Consider the following 24,264-nt stretch of genomic DNA (forward strand, 5'->3'; position numbering starts at 1 on the left):
TGAAATAGATGTCGAGTGGGGGCATTAAACTTGGACCATGACAGGGCCCGTATGATTTTCTTTGGCATGGATTCTAATTTGTGAAGGTAGGTAGGGAAGGTGTTACACCAGATGACATTACAGTAGTTTAGATGTGGTTCAAAAAGAGTTTTATATAGGGTAAACCATTACAGAAATTAGAGGGAAAAAAATGTATACCTATTTTTTTATCAAGTTAATACAGGACCAGTTTGCCCAGCTCCAATTCTAATATTTAAATTATCATTGAATAATCTTATTTTTGCCTTAAAATGTGTTAATTATATTATATTAGCAAAAAAAAATACAGAACAAATAGGCAAACAAAACATAAATTAATGTGTTTAAAAGTATCATTGGAAGGATACTAACAAAATAGAACACTTACTCTTTATTATTACATGCAATTGTTTGAGTGAAATAAAGTTGATTGTGCAAACTAAATAAAAGCAAAAAAATAAATAAAAGATTACCTCTCATTCAAATACCCCAAATCAACATATTGTCTGGAAACCATATGATTATATATGAATATAAAAGGGCTGTGCAGTCGTGGGAGACGGGTGAGGCATGAACAATCAATCAAAGTTTATTCATATAGCTCGTAATCACAAGTGCTTCTAAGGGTTGCACTAACCACGACGTCCCCTGATCTGAACCCACATCCGGATAAGAAAAAACCCAAAATGTGAAGAAAAAATAAAAACACCCCCCAGGCTGCAATAGATGCCAAGTTCAGTTCATGTACAGTTATTAAATTATTCATGTTAATGTGAGAGTCCAGTCCATTGCAAGGTTATCAGAGGGTTGTAGAAGAGTGGTCCACCCCGGGTCACGACTTTGAACAGCTAGCGCATCCTCCCGACTGTTACCTCTCCAGGAATTGTCCGTGGCCACCTGATAACTTCTCAATGCAGGAGAGGAGCGTCAGGTCAACTGGTCTAAAACAGAGTCTATATTAAAGCGGAAGCTGCAGTTTGTGGGGAATTTTGCCTATCGCCGAATGCAGCTGAGATAGGCTCCAGCACCCCCGTGACCCCAAAAGGGACAAGCGGTAGAAAATGGATGGATGGAGGGAGGTGGGAAAACGTTTTGGCTCAGAAGCCACATTGGCTTTCAACATTTGACAGGAGGGCTGGGCGAGCACATGATGCACTTTAAAGCATAATACATCTGTTGGAACTAAGAGTAGACTTCTCAGACATGGGCTATTGATATATAATGCATCTATTTTCAACAATATAATATCAGAACATCAAAGAAACATAAAAATGGTATTACAGGGTTAACACTTACATTCTCTTTTTTAATGGAAGCAGTGTTGTTGATCACTCTTTCTAGTATCAGTTGTGTGGTGGTAATTCTCAAAACAGATCTTTGCTCACTTCTGTTCTGTTGGCGGGCCAGTTTAAAAAGACCAACGGGTCGGATATGGCCCATGGACCATAGTTTGCCTATCCCTGGTTTACAATGAAAGACATGACCATGGGTGTATTTTTTTTGTAATGCATTCTAACTTGAACATACACTTAAATAAAAATCTGCTTACAATGGAGCCGATGGGCAGTCCTCTATTCCGCCCATAAAAGCCAATAAAAAAATATACAAAAAGTGCCAACAATACTACATTTACATTTCATGACTTCAATATTAACCAAGTATAAGTGGTATTGTTATTATAAGCGCTAATGCAGACAAACTATTTATAGCGAAGCCTGTGTGCCAATGTTGACATGAACGATTTGTGAGTTGCTTACCCGTTTCTTTTGCCTCGTTTCATGCCTCTCACCTGGATAGTAGATGGATGAGGAAGTAATCCGACAATTTGGTCAACTTTGGCATCCAATTTAGACCCAAAAATGGCTAGGACAATACAAAAAGACTGTTGGTTCCACCCCCCTTTTCTTCGTGGAGATTATGAGTCATTCTTTATCTGAACAGGAATATATGAACATGTCAGTCGGGTACCTAATGACAGAAAACATTGTACAGTAAGTGATGTTTTATTATGTCTGTTGGCTCTCATGAAGTCTGCTGTGAGTAGTAATCAGTGATGTTGAAAAAAAAATAATTTATGAAATCAATACGCCACGTACAGTATGCTTAAAATGATCAAAATACAGGATACGGATCCCTGGTTGAACTCATGACATCTCCGACGGACCGCACATTTCCGCGGGCCTTAGTTTTATTAAAACAAACACAAAAAACTCCAAAGGCATCAATCCCTGGCGTAAAGGCACGTCACTGGAATATAACTATCAATAATGTAACAATATGAGCAACACGGGTATGTGTGATAATAAATAGAAGAGAACTGAAAAATACCAATCTTACAGATGCCGATACTTCCCTTGTTATCATTATATTTGGATTCACCTGCCCAGTCCTACTGTTAATTCCGGGCATAAACATCCCACTGGGTAGGGATATAATTAACATGTTAAGCACCATATACAACTACTACTACATAGGAACTGTGCACATTTAGGAAAATTAACAACGTCAACACGGTCCCTGTAAAACAGGGGTGTCAAACTCGTTTTAGCTCAGGGGTCGCATGGAGGAAAATATGTGCACATGCGGGCCGGACTATTAAAATCATGGCATTAAAACTAAAAAATAAAGACAACTTCAGATTGTTTTCTTTGTCTTACTTTGGCCAAAAATAGAACAAACATTCTGAAAATCCATCCATCCATTTGTTACCGCTTGTCCCTTTCGGAGTTGCGGGGGGTGCTGCAGCCTATCTCAGCTGCATTCGGGCGGAAGGTGGGGTACACCCTGGACAAGTTGCCACCTCATCGCAGGGCCAACGCAGATAGACAGACAACATTCACACTCACATTCACACACTAGGGCCAATTTAGTGTTGCCAATCAACCTATCCCCAGGTGCATGTCTTTGGACATTCTGAAAATATTACAATAAAAATATAGAAAAAAATACCGGCAGTGGTAAAGGTTCGATTTGTGAAGGATAGAAAAAAGTGAATGAATGTTTATAACTGAATACATTTACATATGCATAAAAATGTTTTCTTTTGTATTATTTTTTTTAATGAATTAAGTATACTTTATGACCTTTTTCCAAAACACAATGTAGAATGTGAGATACAACAGGATAATGCATACATTTATCATTTATTTTCAAAAAAAGTGGGACCCCAAAAATTGGCTGTGGGACCCCATGTTTATGACTTTATGGGTCCCTGGAACCCCATTTTAAAAATTCCTAGCGCCAACACGGATGGAGTATTGGTGCGTTCAAAACAGCAGCAGGCGGCTGTGGCCTGCGGGCCGGTTCTAATACTAATCAAATATCATCCCGGGGGCCATAGATGATTCATTCGGGGGCCGGTCTTGGCCCGCGGGCTTTGACTTTGACACTCCTGCTCTAGGTATGGAAACTAGTGCAGATTAAAATAAATTGAAGTATCTGTACTTAATTTCAGGTTAAAATAGTCTATCCTTGAAATATCCTATCAATTTAGTATTGTAGTAAAGTACTAATTCATTGTACTACTGACAAAGCAATATCTAATTCCAGTGTATCAACTTTGTATCGATTTGGTAGTACTACATTTTGCAGTATCGCTCACCCAATAGCAATGACCTATGTAACTATATTAGAGCAGTGAAATATAGGAAAGACAAGATAATATGGGTTGTCAATTGTATTATATATTTGTGTACAATATAATGTAATAACGTGATCCGGTATAAATAGTAGGTGGTGTCTTTGTCGCCCCCTACTGTCCGTCCTGTTTCCTTATTATTTTCCACTCACTTTCTCACACTTCAAAATGGCGGCGTTGAGCAGCGCCGAGTCCCCACCGCCCGTCTTTAACGGAGACACCTCGGAGCGGCAGCCGGGCATGGAGCCGGCCCTGGGGGAGCTGGGCACTGCGCTGGACCCCTCTTGTCCGGTGGAGATTCCTGGAGGTCCGCAGGATGAGGAGGTAGGCGCTTAACCGGACAGCGGCGCGACGGGGAAAGGGGAGAGCGGACACACGGTGCTCCAAGCGGGGGGAACTGGATGGAGATGTTCCGGAAACACCGGCTCTTTCACGGATGGAGGCGATACAGAGGCTCGGCGAAAACAAACCGACATCGGCTTGTGTTAAGCGGGGGCATGCGGTGGCTTGACGGGGGAGGTTTTATCCGGTGGGGTCGGTGTTTACTTGGGGCCTGCTTGACTCCTTTTCGGCTTGGCTCACTGCAGCTGCAGCCTGGTGCGCCACCACCGCACAACGCACGCCGCTGTTGACACAACAAAGACACGCAATTAACTGCGTCCCCCCAATCCTGGTGCATCTACACGCACAGAACCACCCAGAGTGTGCGGGTGTTCGTGTGTACGTGCGCGTTTGTTTGTGCGCCTATGAGTGATGGTGATCTAGGGAAGTGGAAGCTAACTCAAGTCGTGCAGTGCAATGCAGCTGCACATGGTACTTGTATCTATGCACTGTACATACATATACCCATTTACTGTACTGTGCATACGTACAGTATACACCACACGCTGTACTGTGCATACGTACAGTATACACCACATACTGCACAGTACATACAGTATACACCACATACTGTACTGTGCACACATATACACCACATACTGCACAGTACATACAGTATACACCACATACTGTACTGTGCATACATATAAACCACATACTTCACAATGCACACAGTATACACCACATACTTCACAGTGCATACATATACACCACATACTGCACAGTGCATACCGTATACACCACATACTGTACTGTGCATACATATACACCACATACTGCACAGTGCATACATATAAATCACATACTTCACAGTGCATACATATACACCACATACTTCACAGTGCATACAGTATACACCACAAACGGCACAGTGCATACATATAAACCACATACTGCACAGTGCATACAGTATACTCCACAAACTGCACAGTGCATACAGTATACACACATACTGCACAGTGCATACAGTATACAAGACATACTTCACAGTGCATACATATACACCACACAGGGTGATGGGTCAAATGCAGAGAATAATTTCAATGTTTATTCCCATTAATTCCCGTTAATTCCCATATATTCCTGTTAATTCTCATGGAACGTTTCCAACTTTGAATATTACCGGAATTTTGCAACCCTACTTCTAAGACAAACCAAACAGTCCAGTTGCGATCGATTGAATGCCCTGAGACAAGGTCCTATATTTAGGGCTTAGCGCAGGGGTATTCAAGTAAAATTTAAATACGCCCAGTTAGAGACAATTTTCTGAAGTGAATGCCTGCTATAGTTTAAATTAGGTTATGATTATACTGGTTATTAATATGTCAACATCATCATCATGATGATGATGGATGATGATGATTATGGTATTAATATGTAATCAACAACGGACAATCCAAACTGGTTTAAGCAATTATGAATTCAGAAATATTTTGCCCATTTATTGTCTCAATGTATCGTTTTCATTTTTTTGTAAAATAAAAACATATTTTCAAAATAAATTTGTAAAAATAAATACTAACAAAATATAATAAACTATGAGGGAACATTTATTTGCAGCTGTGAATGAATGGGTCAGGATTCAGGTGATAGTTCATACTGGGCTCTGAGACTTCAAATTTCCAGTGCAGTCAGTTCAGTTTTAAGTGTGCAAGTTTGGTTAAAATGGTGTGCTTTGTCTCATAGTGGCGTTTCACATTGTCACTTTTACAGTCCAAGTAAGCTCCTGCTCTCTTATGTTTTTTGTTAAGAGCAGCCTGACAGGATGTAACATGTGCAGCTATTATTATTAAGGTCAAAAGTGTGATCTGTCTTGGAACTCTTGACAACTGTTGGTGACGGGTAGACAAAGTTGGGTGTTCTTAGAGTTCATGGTTGTTGTCCGTCCTTCATATTGAGCTGTCACAACGTATGTGGTCATCTTTGTAAGAAACCCTTGCACTGGTTTGGTGCTTTGGGAAGAATGAACCCAAGTATGTGCACTCTGGGTGAAAGTTCCGACTACTTTTCTCCTCGTAGACAGCGGTCTCTATTTATTGTATATTGTCTCTCTGTCCTCTATTTGTGTTGTTTATCCCTTTCTCTGTATGTCTCACTTGTATTTTTTACGACGTGTCTCTCTCTTTCTCCAAATATGGCACCTCTGGTGTGTCACTACCTTCACTTCTCTGTTCTTTCGAGCATAGAATCACAGGAGATGACTTAACCCACATTCAATTTTGGTCCGTGGATTTGTTAATCTGATCAACCAGTACTATAAAGTCTAGGAATTAAGCACCCTATCACCACTTAAAATATGTAAGTACTTGACTTTAAATCCAAGTCCATATATAATTGCATCTGGTTCTGGACAAGAACTGTGGTCTTCCTAGGGATGCTGTTGGTCGTAAGTTTAGAGCCAGGATGCACTGCTTCTGTCGGTCCGAATTTTTAGCATAGCATGTGGAATTTCTTTACATGTGCAAGGCACGATTTGTAACCTAACATTAACTTTTTCAAACTTAAAGGTGATTTAGCTGCAGCAGCTCCAGTAACTCTCCCGCTACTGGCATGAGGCCCTGTGTCATTACGCCAGAAATGCAGTTCCATTGTGTTAGATACGGCAATAACAATGTCACTATAACGTGGTTATAATGCAGTCATGCCATGTTAAATTGAGTTTAGTGGATTTTTTTTGGTGGGATTTAGAAGAGTATGAGATGGATTACCATTACCTGCATTTTTTAATGAATATAAATATTTGGGGTTTTAGCACCAGCCGCTAGACTAGATCTGACCAAACTAAGTGGAAGACTAGATCTGACCAATCTAAGTCTATGAGCACGAACTTATGAAGCCTACTGAGGTATTGGCATCAGCCGCTAGACTAGATCTGACCAATCTAAGTCAATGAGCATGAACTGATGAAGCCTACTCGGATGAGAGGCTAAACTTCTGCAACAACCCAAACAGTCCAGTTGCGATCGATGGAATGGCCAGGGATTACAATGACCCGAATGAATGAGAATATTCATAGACCTTACCTGCATTGTTAGTGAAAACTTGAATTGCTATCTTGAATGCACAAAACAGAAAGGTGTCTGTTCATATTGGATTGTGGATGATGGGAAACATTTTTTTTAAAGTGCAGTTTTTATTTAATGTATCCATCATTGACAATTGTTCGTCACCGCAAATCTACCCTGCTGCTATGTCCGAAAGTATTGTCTTTCACAAATTAAAGGGGCTGTTTGCAACATTTACACAGATGCCCAATGTACTTTACACAGTTTATACCACCCTCTTCCAGCTTCTAGGACATAATGACGTAACCACGTACGTACGTAACACATGCACATGCTTTAGCTTTGGGTGTTGTTAGCTAATAACAGTGATTTGGTTAGCTGTCATTGAAATTTTTTTTTTTTTTTATCATAACAACATGACAGCAAATTATTCGTTGCTTCCCTTGGACTGCTTTTGTACTGTATGTATGCACGCGCTCCCTGCGCGTACGTGTTGACGAGATGGAGTGTGTGACCGCCCTAAACACCAATAATTTTTTCCGGGCCAGTAAAACATTTTACTACACAACATAGTAATTGTCAAAATAATGTTTTTACACAAATGTGTTTTGCCCTAATAGTGTCTGTTTATTTACATCGTATCAGTGTAGAAATATTCGAAAACATTTCTCCACACGTCATCATTCTGATTTGTATAAACTACCCTGAACTGTGAAAGGCGGTGGAAACATAAACCACACACTTCTACAGGAACCTATAGTTAGCGTAGTTCCTGAACTTTTGGTGAAAAAAGGGCCTAAAACGTATTTTACATTTTAATTTTGTATTTCACTGCGACCTTGCGGTTAGAGTGTCCGCCCTGAGATCGGTAGGTCGTGAGTTCAAACCCTGGCCGAGTCATACCAAAGACTATAAAAATGGGACCCATTACCTCCCTGCTCGACACTCTGCATCAAGGGTTGGAATTGGAGGTTCAATCACCAAAATGATTCCCTGGCGCGGTCAACGCCGCTGCTCACTGCTCCCCTCACCTCCCAGGGGATGATCAAGGATGATGGGTCAAATACAGAGGATAATTTCACTACACCTAGTGTGTGTGTGACAATCATAGGTACTTTAACTTGAACTTTAAAGCAGTAATGGTAACAGAAGCTAGCCAATGGAAAATGTAAATGTGAGCAAATTGCAAACAGCCCCTTTAAGTGTGTTTGAAATTACATTATGAGGAGGCCACCCACGTTTCATTGTCTCACACTTTGAAAAAGCAAATATTCATAGCCAGTATTTCAAGCCACTGACCAAGTTTTATGAAAGTTGCCGGCGGCATGAGCAGCAGACAATACCAGGAAACATCCTTCTTTTCAACACCCCGTTGAGTAATAGTAATAGTTCATCATCCGGCCCTTATAAGGGTGAAACACTGTCCTGTGCATCTCCTCAAATGGAAAGTCTTTATCAATGTCATTCTATTAGTGTGTTAGTGTGTGCATGCGACACAAACAGTCAGTTTTAGCAAGGCTGTCGCAGTGAAATACAAAATTAAAATGTAAAATAAGTGTTAGGCCCTTTTTCCACCAAAAGTTCAGGAACTTTAAGTTAACTATAGGTTCCTGTAGAAGTGTGTGGTTTTTGTTTCCACCGCCTTTCACAGTTCAGGGTAGTTTATACAAATCAGGCTGATGACGTATGGAGAAATGGTTTAAGTATACCGGTATTTCTACACTGATACTATGTAAATAAACAGACACTATTAGGTCAGAGTTCTTTTACTAAAGTGTACGTAAAATAAATAGAAAGCAATAATGTACAAAACAATAGGATTTAAAAATAAAGTGTACCTAATTGTTCATAAAAAGTCAGTCTTTTGTCCTCAGTGTCTAACAATTCGAAAGTTGTCCCCGAAGTAAATGATGAATTCATGAAGGTCAGGCGATTCCTTTAGGTCCATTTCAGCTGTAAATAACAATATATAAATAATACAAACACATCAGATGTAGCATTAGCATGTTAGCATGAGCATTTGATTCACTCGGGTTGAGGCTAATAATTACACAAATGGAGTGTCATTGATTATTTTTACATCATGTAATAAAGTAAATAGTGAATATTTGAGGTAGGGCTGGGCGATATGGCCTTTTATTAATATCTCAATATTTTTAGGCCATGTCACGATACACAATATATATCTCGATATTTTGCCTTAGCCTTTAATTAACACTTGATGCATATAATCACAACAGTATGATGATTCTATGTGTCTACATTAAAACATTCTTGTTCATACTGCATTAATATATGCTAATTGTAAGCTTTCATGCAGAGAGGGAAATCACAACTACCGTATTTCCTTGAATTGGCGGAGGGAATATAGTATTCGCATGTCTAGAATTACTGCCGGGTCAAACTCGTTCCTCAAAATAATTAACGCATGCTTGGCCTTATCGCCGGTTCATTATTAACGCCGGATCAAATTAGTTTCGCAAAATATAAATTTTATTATCGCATGTCTATAATTTTCGCTGGGTCAAACTCGTTTCGCAAAATATTTAGCATATGGCTAGAACTTCCGCCGGGTCAAATTCGTTACGTCACGAGTGACGCTTTACCTGTCCTTATTTTCAAAATGGAGGAAGCTGCTTTCAGTAGTTTGCAATTGCACAAAGGAAAAAAGATAAAGAGCTATTCAGTAGGATTTAAGGTCCAAGCTATTGAATACCTGTACAGTATGCTAAAAAGAACAGTAAGCAGCTATGTTTTATTAATATACCGTAGCTGCGTGTGTCAAATACTGTATAAGTCATTAAATGACTCCCGCCTCCTGGTGGTAGAGGGCACTACCGCGCTAGTGATCCTTCTTGCGACTTCCGGTACTGCAGAAGAAGTGACTACACGCAGCAAGAGATTTTTTTTTTTAACATGGAGGATTACATACCGGTATCTAAAATAAAACAGTTTTCTAAACTGGACTTTCAATCGAAGCAGGAGGTAATAATTAAAGGAATATCTCCATCGAGACAGAGAGACTTTTAAAACTGAAGAAAGAAAATAAGGAAGACTTCTATAAACAAGTTATCGATGCTTTTGGTCAGAAGGAGCTGCAAATGGACTCCATTTATAAGTACAGGTAAGACCATAATAACGTTTTTTTTTAATTAAATGTGCTTTTCATGATGGTATGCTTACATCACACTCAAAGCGCACGCCTAAATTTACCGCATTCCTTTTGGTAAACGCCGGAGTGAGAAGAGGTTTTAAAATAATTACCGCATGCACGGCCATCCCGCCGGCTTGCGGTAAACGCCGGAGTGACAGGAGGTTTTAAATTAATTAGCGCCCCTGCGGCTATTCAAGGAAATACGGTAAGTCAATTTACCAAAACTGTATTTATTAAACAGTTATTAAGCAGTGGCACAAACCTTCATGTAATTTTAAAACAAAGTGCAAGATTGTCAGAGACATTTTAAAGCAAGCTATGAGTGCACTTTTGTGCATGATGTCACTAAGATGAAATATCAAAACAACACTAAATTAAAGTGCACTTTTTGTACAGAACGCCACTACAATAGTTTAAAACAAATAAAGTGCACTTTTGTGCATGATGTCACACAAGATATTTCAATAACTATCAAATAAAAATTAGCTGCATAATAGGAAATCAAATTGTGTATGTCCTCCGCTATGTGGTAGGTTACTGCGGACGTTATCTCCTGTTTTTGACTATATTTTTCATACGGTGTTGGTGTGGAAATGGAAGACGCCAGGCTCAATTGGGTCAGTGCTGGTTGCTTGGGCATTTTGTTGGTGTGGCACCGGCCGGATATGTTGACATGCGGAGTTTCAAGCACTCTTTATTCTCTAGCGGGTGACTTTTCAAATGATGGTGCAAATTAGTAGTGTTGCTACTTTTTGTAATAACGCTTTTGCCACATACTTGACATATTACGGTTGTCTGTTAAACATCTTCCCGCTTGAAGCCAAACCACCGTGAGACGATGGACCCCATGCTGTTTTTCTTGGGAATTAATTCTTCCTCCATTTGTTACCAGATTTGCATCTTTCTTTCTCTCGTATTACCACTCACACCACTTTATTTGTGTTTGTATGGTGGTGTAGTTGCTACAGTGTGTCTCCAAGCACTGGAGGTGCTTGTTGGAAACCAGCAGAGTACTTTTTTTTAATTCAATTAATTTAACTAATTCTGAGTGGCTGTGGAAATCAAAACAGAGAAGATAACAAAGCTTGTACTAAAATGCAAAGTGTGTTGCAAATATTTCAATACTATTCCTGCAACACACAGATAAAAAGAGAATGGAGTGAAGTTTGGCAGTCATACAACTAAGCATATGAAGTTGTTTCCATCCCATGAACTTCTGTACTGGGATATTCTGTGGTTTCATTGATTCGAAAGGCTGGCTTGAAACTGGATGAACCTGAATGATGTCTCATCATTCTCTAATGGATGCCGGTCAGTTGTGGATGATGTCATAGTGTTCTCATGAATGAATGTCATATTTTATTACTAATCAATAATAGTCCCTCAAGGGAAACATAATGTGTTTCATTCACTTGCCCTGAAACCAGAATGTTGGATATTTCGGCTTCAGATTGCAATAAAAAAAAGTAAAAATTATGAAAGACTAAAGTGATCTAGTGCATATGCACTGTATTTTTTGGACTATAGAATGCACCAGTATATAAGCTGCACCCACTACATTTTATAAGGAAACATTTTTTTCTATGTATTAGCCGCACCGCAGACATAAAGTATACGTTGTAAAATTACATATTTACACATAAATATTTAAAATAATGGTTATTTACAGGTTTCCAAACGGTGCCTGAGACACGGTAGTAAACCGGCTGATTAAACAAAACTGACTCAGTAACGCCACGTTGACGTTTTGTTAAATTTACGAAGGAATTTACGAAACTAAAACAATACAAAAAGATTGACATACTAAGTTAATAGTCCTAACATAGACACTTGTCAACGTGTTAGCATATTAGCTAATGCCAACGACGCTAGCTTAATTACATTACAATAGCAAATATGCATAAAACACGACTATCAAACATGTGACTCTTTAAGTATGAATTGTTTTGGTAATATTGTAAAACTTACAAACATTGCTTGGAGTGATTAATGAAGAAACCATACGAGTGGGAATGCTGTGGACGACGAGTAGACGGAATGGCACGTATACTTCTGGTTCGAGGCATGAAACAGAAGGAAATACTGTAGACTTTCAACCAGCAGTGAGTGAACCCGTCCAAAAGATGGTGCCTTTGCACAATTAATAACTCATCTTTTTAGTCTCTGTGTCTGTGTTACTACTATAATAGTTTGTTGTATACAAAACATTATGGCCGTTGGCAAAAAAAAAACATAGATTACTTTTGTATAAGCTGCAGGGTTCCAAGCTTAGGAATTAAGTCCGGAAAAAATTGATGTTTTTTAAATTTTATCAGCAACGTCCCAAAAGATGTAAGTAGCAGCATTCACAAGCTTGATACATCTCTGTGTGCGCTTTAAAATGTTGGTTGTGCTACTCAGCTGTTGGTTTGACATCCTGGGGCCCCGGGAAAAACTGTCTGTGTTTAGGTAACAGAAGGTTTGCCCCTTGGTCCGCGTATGGCTCTTTACATCTCACTGTCATAAGGGAGCACAGCCAGTAGGATCAGTTTGCACATTTACCGTAATTTCCGGACTATAAGCCGCTACTTTTTCCCCTCGTTCTGGTCCCTGCGGCTTATACAACGGTGCGGCTTATTTACGGCCTGTTCTTCTCCGACACCGACGAAGAGGATTTCGGTGGTTTTAGTACGCAGGAGGAAGACGATGACACAATGATTAAAGACTGACTTTTCATATACCGGTAGGCTGGTTATTTTTGATAACGTACAGGCGAGCACTTTGTATTACTTTGCACCGTTGTATTATTTGTACTCTGCACGAATGCTGTTCGCCATGTCAAAGATGTGAAAGTTTGATTGAATGATTGAAAGATTTATTGTTAATAAATGGGACGCTTTGCGTTCCCAAACAGTCATCTCTGTCCCGACAATCCCCTCCGTGGTAGCAGGAACCCCTATATACTACGGTAATTACACATCAAAACCCTGCGGCTTATAGTCGGGTGCGGCTTATATATGGAGCAATCTGTATTTTCCCCTAAATTTAGCTGGTGCGGCTTATAGTCAGGTGCGGCTTATAGTCCGGAAATTACGGTAAATACCTTGGACAGCAATGTGTTGTTACAACTTTATATTGAGGTTTGACTTTTGGAATGGGGAAATACTTTAATGTGTCTTGTAATTATGTTAGCATTTAAGATAGCTAGTGATTAGCACACTAGCTTGCTTGTACAGAAAATGAGCAGTATCATATCGATGTATCGATATGTGGTTATCAATCACAGTCTTACGATAACTTTAATTTGAAACGGTTATACTAACCGTCATGAGTTTTACCGCGGTTTGTCATTGATATTGGTATTCTTACAGTTAATACATGTGATTGATGTTGGCTGAACTCACTCATGGATAATCGGTATCCGAATTGGCAGCATGAAACCCTGATTGGAACAACCTTAGTTTAAACCTTTTGCGTAGCCGACTGTAATTTGCTCGCCCCTCCACAGTTGCATTGCACAGACTTTTTCTACAGAAAGCAATAGAAAGACTCCAAATAACTCCACAAAATCAAATTTAAGACATTGTGTAATTAATGTGATCACAATATAGGAATTGTAAACGCAGGTTATCAAACAGTATATTGTATGGCTGCCCCTACTTATATAATGTCATAATGGCTGGAGAAACACAGGGATCCTTCATTTGACTGATGTCTGCATCTTGGTGCCCCACTTCTGAGTAGGGTTGATGTTCCAAAAACGGTTCTCCCGATGCTTCGATAAGAAAAGAACCGATTCCATGGATTCGAATCCCTTTTTGAGAACTGGTTCCCGTTATCGAAGCCACTATACCGTATTTTCGTGACCATAGGGCGCACCGTATTAAAAGGGGCCGTGTCAGTTACGGGTGCTATTTCTGTATTTAACGCATAAATAAGGCGCAGCGTTTTTTTGGGCGCAGGCATGGTTAAACATACGCTAGCTTAAAACATATGCTAGCATGCATAGACGCTGTATTGAAAAGGCAGCAGGAGCAAAGCTGAGTTCGGTTGTACTTTATTGAAGTATTTATCAATGCACTCACATTATTTTTTGATCAATCCTCATCTACAAATCCATCAAAGTCCTCATCTTCTGTGTCCGAAATGCACAGCTGGGCAAGTTCTCCATCAAATACGCCAGATTCCCTCTCGTCATTTTCAAAGGCAGTCTCGTTGCTGTGGGGCTCCTTGGAAAAAGTAAAAGCCGACTCCTCTTGCCCCGTTGTGCGTATCGATTCGCTACCGTGCTGGTCCCCTTCTTCTCCACAGTGTGCTTCACCAGGATGTCGAAAGTGAGCGGCACTTCGTCCATGTTGGTGATGTGTTTGTCGGCAAGTTTTTTATTTACAACGCACACAGCAGCACTATATGCTCACTGGGGGCGTGCCTTTAGCGTCCCTTCTCACCTGAAACCTTCACTCTTTAACGTCCGCATGCTGTCCTCAGTCACGTCCGCCTTTCCTTCATATAAACAGCAGTCACATAACATCTACGGCTTTTGGAAGTCAGTGCACACACAGGTTGTTGTGTGCGCACCTTATCTGGATTCGATAAGAGATTCTATAAGGAATCGGTTTGATAAGAGGATTCGATAATGGCATCGACATTGATCATTTCTTAACAAACATCATCCCTACTTCTGAGTGCACACTATTGCCACCTAAAGATTGGAATGGAAAGCCATCATCTGGCAAAGCATTTTTCAGTTGAAGATTATATAATATAATTTCTGAAATTATAGACAGTCTCTCTATTTATCTGCAAAAGTACACGCTTCTATGAGCATCAACTCAAATCATGTATAAACCCCGTTTACATATGAGTTGGGAAATTGTGTTAGATGTAAATATAAACGGAATACAATGATTTGCGAATCATTTTCAAACCATATTCAGTTGAATATGCTACAAAGACAACATATTTGATGTTCAAACTGATAAACATTTTTTTGTGTGCAAATAACAGTGTTTCCCACACATTCATTTATTTGTGGCGGCCCGCCACGAAAGAATTACGTCCACCACAAATAAAAATAAAAAAAACAATTTTTTTTTTTTTTTTGTTGTTGTTTTTTTTGTCCAGCTTCTCAGGCAAATCATATAGTTGATGTAGATGCCCATATAGGCTGTTCAGATTTACTTTACAAAAGAGAAGTGTAGGATACTTCTCTTGTTGCCTTATTTGTATTTGACCAGTACTGTTTTCTGTTTATTTGTTACTGACTGTGGCAGGACACCTCTGCCTCTGTTTCACTTTATGTTGCTGGTAAATAATATGGTTGTTGTAGTAGGCTAAAGTTAAATTATTTAGTATGCACTAATTAAAGGGGCAGAGCTTTAAGAGACATTTTAGCTTTTATATTTTATAAGATATACTTTTTGTAAGAACCACAATTAATAAATATATTTCAGTGAATAACTTATTGTTCAAATCTGTATATAAATATGTACATAAAGTGTTGTAATTATATTGTAAAATGGATGGATGGATGGATGGACGTTTCAAACAAAACTGTTATTAATTAGTAAGTATACATTTTTTGAGCCTTTTTAGAGAACATCATATCATTGTAGTAAATTATGCAAATTACTCGATGATGTCATGGTGACCACGCCCATAGCCACGCCCCCACCGCCACAGGTATCTTGGCAGTTTATGGGAAACACTGAATAATCATTAACTTTAGAATTTGATGCCAGCAACATGTGACAAAGAAGTTGGGAAAGGTGGCGATAAATACTGATAAAGTTGAGGAATGCTCATAAAACACTTTTTTGGAACATCCCAGAGGTGAACAGGCAAATTGGGAACAGGTGGGTGCCATGATTGGGTATAAAAGTAGATTCCACAAAATGCTCAGTCATTCACAAACAAGGATGGGGCGAGGGTCACCACTTTGTCAACAAATGCGTGAGCAAATTGTTGAACAGTTTAAGAAAAACCTTTCTCAACCAGCTATTGCAAGGAATTAAGGGATTTCACCTTCTACGGTCTGTAATATCATCAAAAAGGGTTCAGAGAATCTGGAGAAATCACTGCACGTAAGCAGCTAAGCCTGTGACCTTCGATCCCTCAGGCTGTACTGCATCAACAAGTGACATCAGTGTGTAAAGGATATCACCACATGGGCTCAGGAACACTTCAGAAACCCACTGTCAGTAACTACAGTTGGTCGCTACATCTGTAAGTGCAAGTTAAAACTCTCATGTGCAAGGCGAAAACCGTATATCAACAACACCCAGCAATGTTGTCGGCTTCGCTGGGCCTGAGCTCATCTAAGATGGACTGATACAAAGTGGAAAAGTGTTCTGTGGTCTAACGAGTCCAGATTTCAAATTGTTTTTGGAAACTGTGGACGTCGTGCCCTCCGGACCAAAGAGAAAAAGAACCATCCGGATTGTTATAGGCGCAAATTTGAAAAGCCAGCATGTGTGATGGTATGGGGGTGTATTAGTGCCCAAGACATGGGTAACTAACACATCCGTGAAGGCGCCATTAATGCTGAAAGGTACATACAGGTTTTGGAGCAACATATGTTGCCATCCAAGCAACGTTACCATGGACGCCCCTGCTTATTTCAGCAAGACAATGCTAAGCCACGTGTTACATCAACATGGCTTCATAGTAAAAGAGTGCGGGTACTAGACTGGCCTGCCTGTAGTCCAGACCTGTCTCCCATTGAAAATGTGTGGCGCATTATGAAGCCTAAAATACCACAACGGAGACCCCCGGACTGTTGAACAACTTAAGCTGTACATCAAGCAACAATGGGAAAGAATTCCACCTGAGAAGCTTAAAAAATGTGTGTCCTCAGTTCCCAAACGTTTACTGAGTGTTGTTAAAAGGAAAGGCCATGTAACACAGTGGTGAACATGCCCTTTCCAAACTACTTTGGCACGTGTTGCAGCCATGAAATTCTAAGTTAATTATTATTTGCAAAAAAAAAAAAAGTTTATGAGTTTGAACATCAAATATCTTGTCTTTGTAGTGCATTCAATTGAATATGGGTTGAAAAGGATTTGCAAATCATTGTATTCCGTTTATATTTACAGCTAACACAATTTCCTAACTCATATGGAAACGGGGTTTGTATAACTGAATCATTCCAATTACTGTCTTCTTTTTTCACAGATCTGGAATATCAAACAGATGATAAAGTTGACCCAAGAACACTTGGAGGCTCTTCTAAACAAGTTTGGAGGCGAGCACAATCCTCCCTCTATATATTTAGAGGTGAGATTTTGTTTCCTTTTGCTACATGTGCATTGATAGAGCTGAAAGATGTAATTTCAGAGTGCGCGTGTGTGTGTGTGTGTGTGTGTGTGTGTGTGTGTGTGTGTGTGTGTGTTCGCCGATCCCCTCGTAGGCCTATGAGGAATACACTAGTAAGCTGGACGCCCTGCAGCAGAGGGAGCAGCAGCTGCTAGAAGCCATGGGCAATGGCACAGACCTCTCCTGCTCTCCAACACCTGTGCCACAGCTCCTGGAAGTCAAAATGGGAGGATATATGGTGGCGGAGGGTGCTCAGGCGTATCCCACGGCGCCCAACACATTGGCAGTACTGCAAACCCCCACAGATGCCAGTCGGGCCAACCCTCGATCACCACAGAAGCCCATCGTTCGGGTCTTCCTGCCTAATAAACAAAGAACAGTGGTATGTGTTACCTTCTCATACACACAACATGCTTTATACCAGGGGTGTTCAAAGTGCAGCCTGTGGTCATTTGTGTATTGTGATTGACCAACATCGGCGGCAAGAACATGCCGTGACCGCCCTTGACTTTTTACTTGTTAATGGACGAGGGATGTAACAGTAAACGGCATAATGATAATTTGCACTAAAATTCCAGACGGTTAGTAACACTGTCTAATTTCTTAATGACCTAAAAACCGTCATTTATTAATGCATTTTAGGCAACGCGAAGTCAGGCGCATGCGCACTAGTGTCGTTTGGCTTGATAATCATGGCGGACTAATGACACAGACTTTGCTCTGGATTTTACTGTATTGTCTATAATAAAGTGAAGCTTTTCCTTTTTAATAGTCTTGGAGCATTTGATCAGAGTGAGGCATCTGGGGAATAAGGGTATCTAGGTGACCCTCTTTCCCTTTCATGAGATCCAGTATAGAGTGTTCATCTATCCATTTTCTGTACCGCTTGTCATCATTAGGGACACCGGTGAGCTGGAGCCTACCTCGGCTGGATTTTGTTTGATGAGGACCACTAATTAAAACCCACTTATCACAATTTGAGAATAAATGGAGTAAATTGTCTGTAATATGAAATACACTCTACTAATTTGAAACTAGAATCTTGGTCACTCTCACCGTCAGTTACATTTGTAATTATGTTTGAATAGACAGTATGTAAGAAAATAGTCTTCCATGCTGTGTTCAGGTACCGGCCCGGTGTGGGATGACCGTGCGAGACTCGCTAAAGAAAGCTCTAATGATGCGAGGACTCATCCCAGAATGCTGTGGGGTCTACAGGATACAGGACGGGTAAGTAAATATATTACTCAGAAATTCATTTTACCTGCAAAAAAAGATCAAAAAGTAAAGATTAGAGCCATACAAATGATTGGCAGTACAGTTGTTGTAACAGTAATATAGGCTGTTGCCTTGGAGACACATGCTTGCCTGCGATTTGCCAATTGACAGCGAGCTGGAGTTTTAGCAGCTGCAGACACTGAAAATGACAAATATAAAAATATATACGTGGTAGACATGGAAATTGTTTTGGAAAGAAATACTGTGTGACGTGTTTGAGTCAGTCCTGCTTATATCGACAACCTCAAGTCTTGGGCTCCTATTGCTGAAAAGTGCCTGCTTACTTTGACCGCTTTTGTCAAAATAAAGACCTATAGGGGTCATTTCTAGGGTTGTTTACGATAAACCGATGTGACCAGATATCCGGTTCGAGAAGTGGCCGGTTCGGCTACGGCGGTTACAGCCCCCTCAATCAAGATTCAGCTATGAATTTTTAGGTTAATCGAGTGTACACTAGCCGGTTATCGCGCCGCATTAAAAATTAGTTGACAGTTTTTGTCTTTAAAACAACTCGAGCCAGGGTTGCCCGTGAAAAGAGTCATGCGCTTGTTACGTTATTTACGTAACTGGAGACAAGAATAGACGTTTATATGCTGACCGGGTGTTGCGCGGAACTAGCAATTAGTAGATGGTTTATCTTTAAAACAACGGCCGGCCGACAAGATACATAACCTAAACACCACGGACCGTCTACGTGCTCTGCTGTCTGTCAATATTGTGACATCCCAAGGATCAACTGATCAGTTGTCTTAGAAGACATTTGGCCTCTCATCCGAGTAGTTTTCATCAGTTCGTGCTCATAGACTTAGCTTGGACAGATCTAGTCTGAGCGCTTGGTTACAGGGTTCTAACTATTTATCCTCTAACATGAGGAGGAGTGTACTCGTGTTCTTTTGTGGTGTAAAAACAGAATGTGTCCATCAACAAATGTTAACCATAGAATCGAATCGTTCATACACTAAATCAAGTCGCATCTAATTGTTCTATTTTATAAATTAATAATTTTTGAATCGCATCAGAACCCATGTATCGCGATGTGAATCGAATTGTCCATCACAAAGAGATTTACATCCCTTGTAATTTCTATGTCAAAGTGTCATAGTATTGTTAACTTGATAATTATCACTAAGCAGTGTGATAACAACGACATCCTCATAACTGCTGTCTAGTTACACAGCATTAAAACATACGTGCACACAGTAACTTCCAGCTCAGTGCAAAGTAAGCTTCAAAATAAAAGCATGTAAGTGTTAACCTGGGTTCTACAACTATTAGCTAACATAATACACCCATTTTATATATATTTTATTTTTACATTTTAGCTACAGGAGGAAATATTTGCACATGTACAAAAGCTTTGTTGTCACTGTAGCCAAGACAGAGATGTATACTGAGTATAGGTATTCTTTGGTACCGGTCTCTGAATGGATTGGTTCAGTAGGACCGTTAAGATTATGTACAAATGATACAGCTATCTGTATTTTTTATGGATCTTACTCTACGATAATTATGACACCACTGTAGACAGCGCACCTATTCGCTTAAAGTACCAGTAGAGTGGAAAAACAAGTTGACTTTATATACTTGTGTTTTGTTGTATCCATTAAACCATATCCAATTGTATTTACAATCCGCAAAGTATGTGAAAATACCGTCTAAACATCACAAAATGCCACAAAATCAGTCAGCCATTTTGAATATTCCGCTCTGAGCGTCTTCGGTAATTTCCATAGATTCATGTCGATGGAGTAACACTTCTGCACTCTGACCATAGTATCAGATCAGTCATACTGGAATTACGCAAAAATTTGAGAAAGATTTGCTGTCTATCATTCACAATCCCTATATAAGACATGAACACATGGTTTCTTTTTTTCATGCATTCTAAGTCGTAAATAAATAAATACATCAAAAGTCCGATAACAATGTAGTCAATGGGGGCTGTCTCTATTGTGCCCACAAAACCCTCTAAATAACCATGCAAAACCCGCCAACAATACTTTATATACATATTGTGACCTCAATATTAACCAAATATTAGCAATGTGGTTATTATAAGCGCTAACGCAGCGGATTGATAGCACACAGCTCACTAGCTCTCCGCTGCTTTACTGTGAACTAGCTCTGATGTCCTGCTGCTCCTGCATCATCGCGTCTCGGCTTGTCAAAGTTATTCTAGATTATAAATCATGCCTCTCACCTGGATATTAGGAAGATTTAGCCATAAATGTAGAAGTTGTTCATCTGTGACATTCAATTCATACCCGTAGGTGGAGACAAACACACACAACCGAAGACAGTGTTTGGAGGGAGACTTTTTTTTGTTAACCTTTTGTGTGAATCATGATGAATTATTCATCTAAACGGGAAGATATGTACATCCTATCAGTCGTCATCCCAGTAAGAGCAGACATCGTACAGTAAGCTATAATTTTATTATGTTTGTAGTTTTTTTTTCTTGTTAACACTTAGCAATACTGCTACATGATGCTTAGTGTTTCACTGAAGCTGAATCTGTTTAGCAGAGCTTCTAAAACCTATAGCTCATCCTCCTTATATTCAGGATCAACAATAACAAGTTTTTGATCATAATTTTACTTAAGTAATTGTTGTTGCCGCTCACAAAGTCTGTATGATTAGCAATGTTGTTGGTGGGGAAGAAATCTGTGGTTCCTACCTCTACGCCACACGATGACGTGTCTGGCTTCCTCATTATCTCTGAAAATAGCTGGGGAATCTTCATTAGATTAATACTATTTTGATTATATCTAAATATATCTCATATATTGTGAATGCCAGGCAAAATCCCCCCCCCCAAAAAAAATTGCAGTTCCCCTTTAATATCCATGAATTAATCCCAAACAATAAATATTCTCACCCCACGCTCGAGCACACTCAACACATCAAACTCAATAAACCCGTACAGCACCCAAAAGTTTGAAACTTTTCTTAAAAGTCCTCCGAAGTCTTGCACTATGTGCAAGGCAAGGCAATGCTAAAGAGTTTAGTGTCACTTTGAAGTGGAAGCCACGGCTTTTTCCTTTTAAACATGATTAAATATCAGTATTGTTATTGATAAAATTCTAATCGTAACATCCCTATTCAAGACAAACAATATTAGCACATCGGCTCCCTTAGGTAAAAGTGTACAATATCATATTAAAACAAAACAGAAAATGTACACACTATCAATAACCCGTGTGTTCAAAAGTACTTTATCGCCCATTTTCATTATGTCTCTGGCCAAAGTCACAAATAAATGTACAAGCAATGGCTATTTCCGATTTTGCTTATGTCAACAACCGCTTATGTCGATGTCAGCCAGCCAGCCCATTATTCTAAGGGTATTGACATAAGCAGGTTCCACTCTCATTGGTGTGAAATTTTTTTTATTATCAGTATTTTAAGTCCAATATGTTTGATGGTTTGATGATTTGTTTTTTTAATTAAGTTCGTAAGTTATATTTCTGCATTGTTCTAATATTTCAGATTAACTCGTCCCTTTTGTTTACAGTAGGTGGTATGAACAGCAGACATGGGTTTGCAGACTTTCTTTTTCTCATGTTTCATAACTCTTTCTACCGATATCAGGGAGAAGAAACCTATTGGTTGGGATACGGACATCTCCTGGCTGACAGGGGAGGAGTTGCATGTTGAAGTGTTGGAGAATGTGCCTCTCACCACGCACAACTTTGTGAGTACCACTCATCCAAAATGAAGTATGGGACTTATAGCGTTAGACTAGAATGTATTCATTGTTAGTTTTTTTTATGACATAGCAGCAAAATATGAGTTGTGTGAATATCAGTCTGTCAGGCAAATGAAACGAAATCTTACGACATGTTGTAAGCAAGTTCCTTTGCGCACGAGAAAAGATGAATGTTATGTGGAAGACGTTTTTGTTGTCTACATCTTTTTAGTCTGGCTTGGTCTTTGCCGTTTTCCTTTTATAATTTTGTTTTAAACTCCTTATATCACTCCATTAACATCAGACAATAATGGCTGTGTGTTAAGTTATTTTCACCGGACAGTACATTTAAACTGATATGAGATTTACACTGACTGCTGTAAGTTATATACCAGTTTACAGTATTGTCCCTTGAGAGTAAACAATAAAAGGCTTGCTGAGTTAGGAGTGAGTTTGTGAGTTACTGCATATGGGAATATAATGTCAATAAATTAAGGCCTCCTGAGAGACGTCTCCGCCAAGCTGTATGTGAGTCAATGAACGCAACATGTTTTTTTACATTTACATGCATTAAAGTAAAAGTATTTTCATTGAAAAATTGCATAAAGCAACTCTGCCAAGTTACACGGGGACTTATACAACCATATTCACACAAATCTGTCATATGCTGTCCAGTCCCTTGCTGGTGCTCATGAAGTAAACTTTTTATTTCACTTTTTCCCACGTGTCTGACAGGTGAGGAAGACCTTCTTCACCCTGGCCTTCTGCGACTTCTGCAGAAAGCTGCTTTTCCAGGGGTTCCGCTGTCAGACGTGTGGCTACAAGTTCCACCAACGCTGCAGTACTGAGGTTCCCCTCATGTGTGTGAACTACGACCAGCTAGAGTAAGTCTAGATATAGATAGATTTTGCATGCTCTGGTACCTGTAGAGCTGGCTTGTTTTTGGTATTCCAATTGTATTAGAATCACAATTTGGCGTATGCAAAGTGGTGCCTCAACTTAAGAGTGTTTTGAAATAAGAGCTGTTTCTTGGCTAATTGTTATGCTTTAAGTTGCAAGCAAACATTTTTGTAACAAACAAACCCGCCTTTTGTTGGCGTTGCGAACACCACAGTGAACCCTGTAAGATCCACCCAAAACATGGTTTTACTTGCTAGCATTAGCTTTCAGGTAGAAAGTCGACAACACATTGTTTTCCAACTATTGAACGAAAGAAAGTGAGTGTGAAAAAGTGAATGATATTCATTGAATTAAAGAATGAAATCTTCAAAAACATACAGACACCGTAGAAGTCTACTCTCCTCTGTACATTATGACATTACTTCATACAATGAATTAGCTAGTTGTTAGTAGTACATTCTATTGTATTGTTTTTATACAATATTTATTGTCTAAAAGTTAGGTTTTCTTTTTTAAAGGCATGTTAAAGTGTCATTTTTTTGGGAGTAGGGGCAAAAACCAGTTAAATAGTTTTAATGCATTTTAACAGGAGACGTTGATTCGAGATGCAAGTGTTTTGAGTTAAGAACTCCATCACAGAACCAAAATAAGCTTGTAAATTGAGGTACTACTACTGTACTTGAGATGTCAACACAATAACTTTCCTTATTTTTGAGGAAGGGGTTGACTTTGCCAAAACATTCAATGTCATTCAGTGTTTCAGCACACATGCACAGCACAGCTGACTGTAATGCAATTGCGCCTATAAAGTTCCATTTAGCGTAGCCAACTGTATTGCAATTGCTTCTCCACACATACATTTCATCGTTCATAATGGAAAGCAAATGCAAACTCCAAATTAGTCCACAAA

At 39.5% G+C, this 24,264-nt stretch overlaps 1 protein-coding gene across 2 annotated transcripts in view; it reads left to right on the forward strand.

Moving 5' to 3' along the window:
• The first annotated feature begins 3,786 nt into the window (after positions 1-3,786).
• LOC133662347 (serine/threonine-protein kinase B-raf-like) overlaps positions 3,787-24,264 on the forward strand; it is a 38,593-nt gene continuing 18,115 nt past the window's right edge. For both annotated transcript variants that reach the window (XM_062066271.1, XM_062066272.1), the window contains exons 1-6: positions 3,787-3,979; positions 17,348-17,449; positions 17,583-17,870; positions 18,615-18,718; positions 22,358-22,460; positions 23,190-23,338. In XM_062066271.1, the coding sequence (XP_061922255.1) occupies positions 3,824-3,979; positions 17,348-17,449; positions 17,583-17,870; positions 18,615-18,718; positions 22,358-22,460; positions 23,190-23,338 (902 nt within the window). In that variant the 5' untranslated portion in view covers positions 3,787-3,823. The remainder of the gene's footprint in view (positions 3,980-17,347; positions 17,450-17,582; positions 17,871-18,614; positions 18,719-22,357; positions 22,461-23,189; positions 23,339-24,264) is intronic.

The sequence above is a fragment of the Entelurus aequoreus genome, linkage group LG12 (assembly GCF_033978785.1).
Source record: "Entelurus aequoreus isolate RoL-2023_Sb linkage group LG12, RoL_Eaeq_v1.1, whole genome shotgun sequence".
In the NCBI taxonomy this organism is placed as follows: domain Eukaryota; kingdom Metazoa; phylum Chordata; class Actinopteri; order Syngnathiformes; family Syngnathidae; genus Entelurus; species Entelurus aequoreus.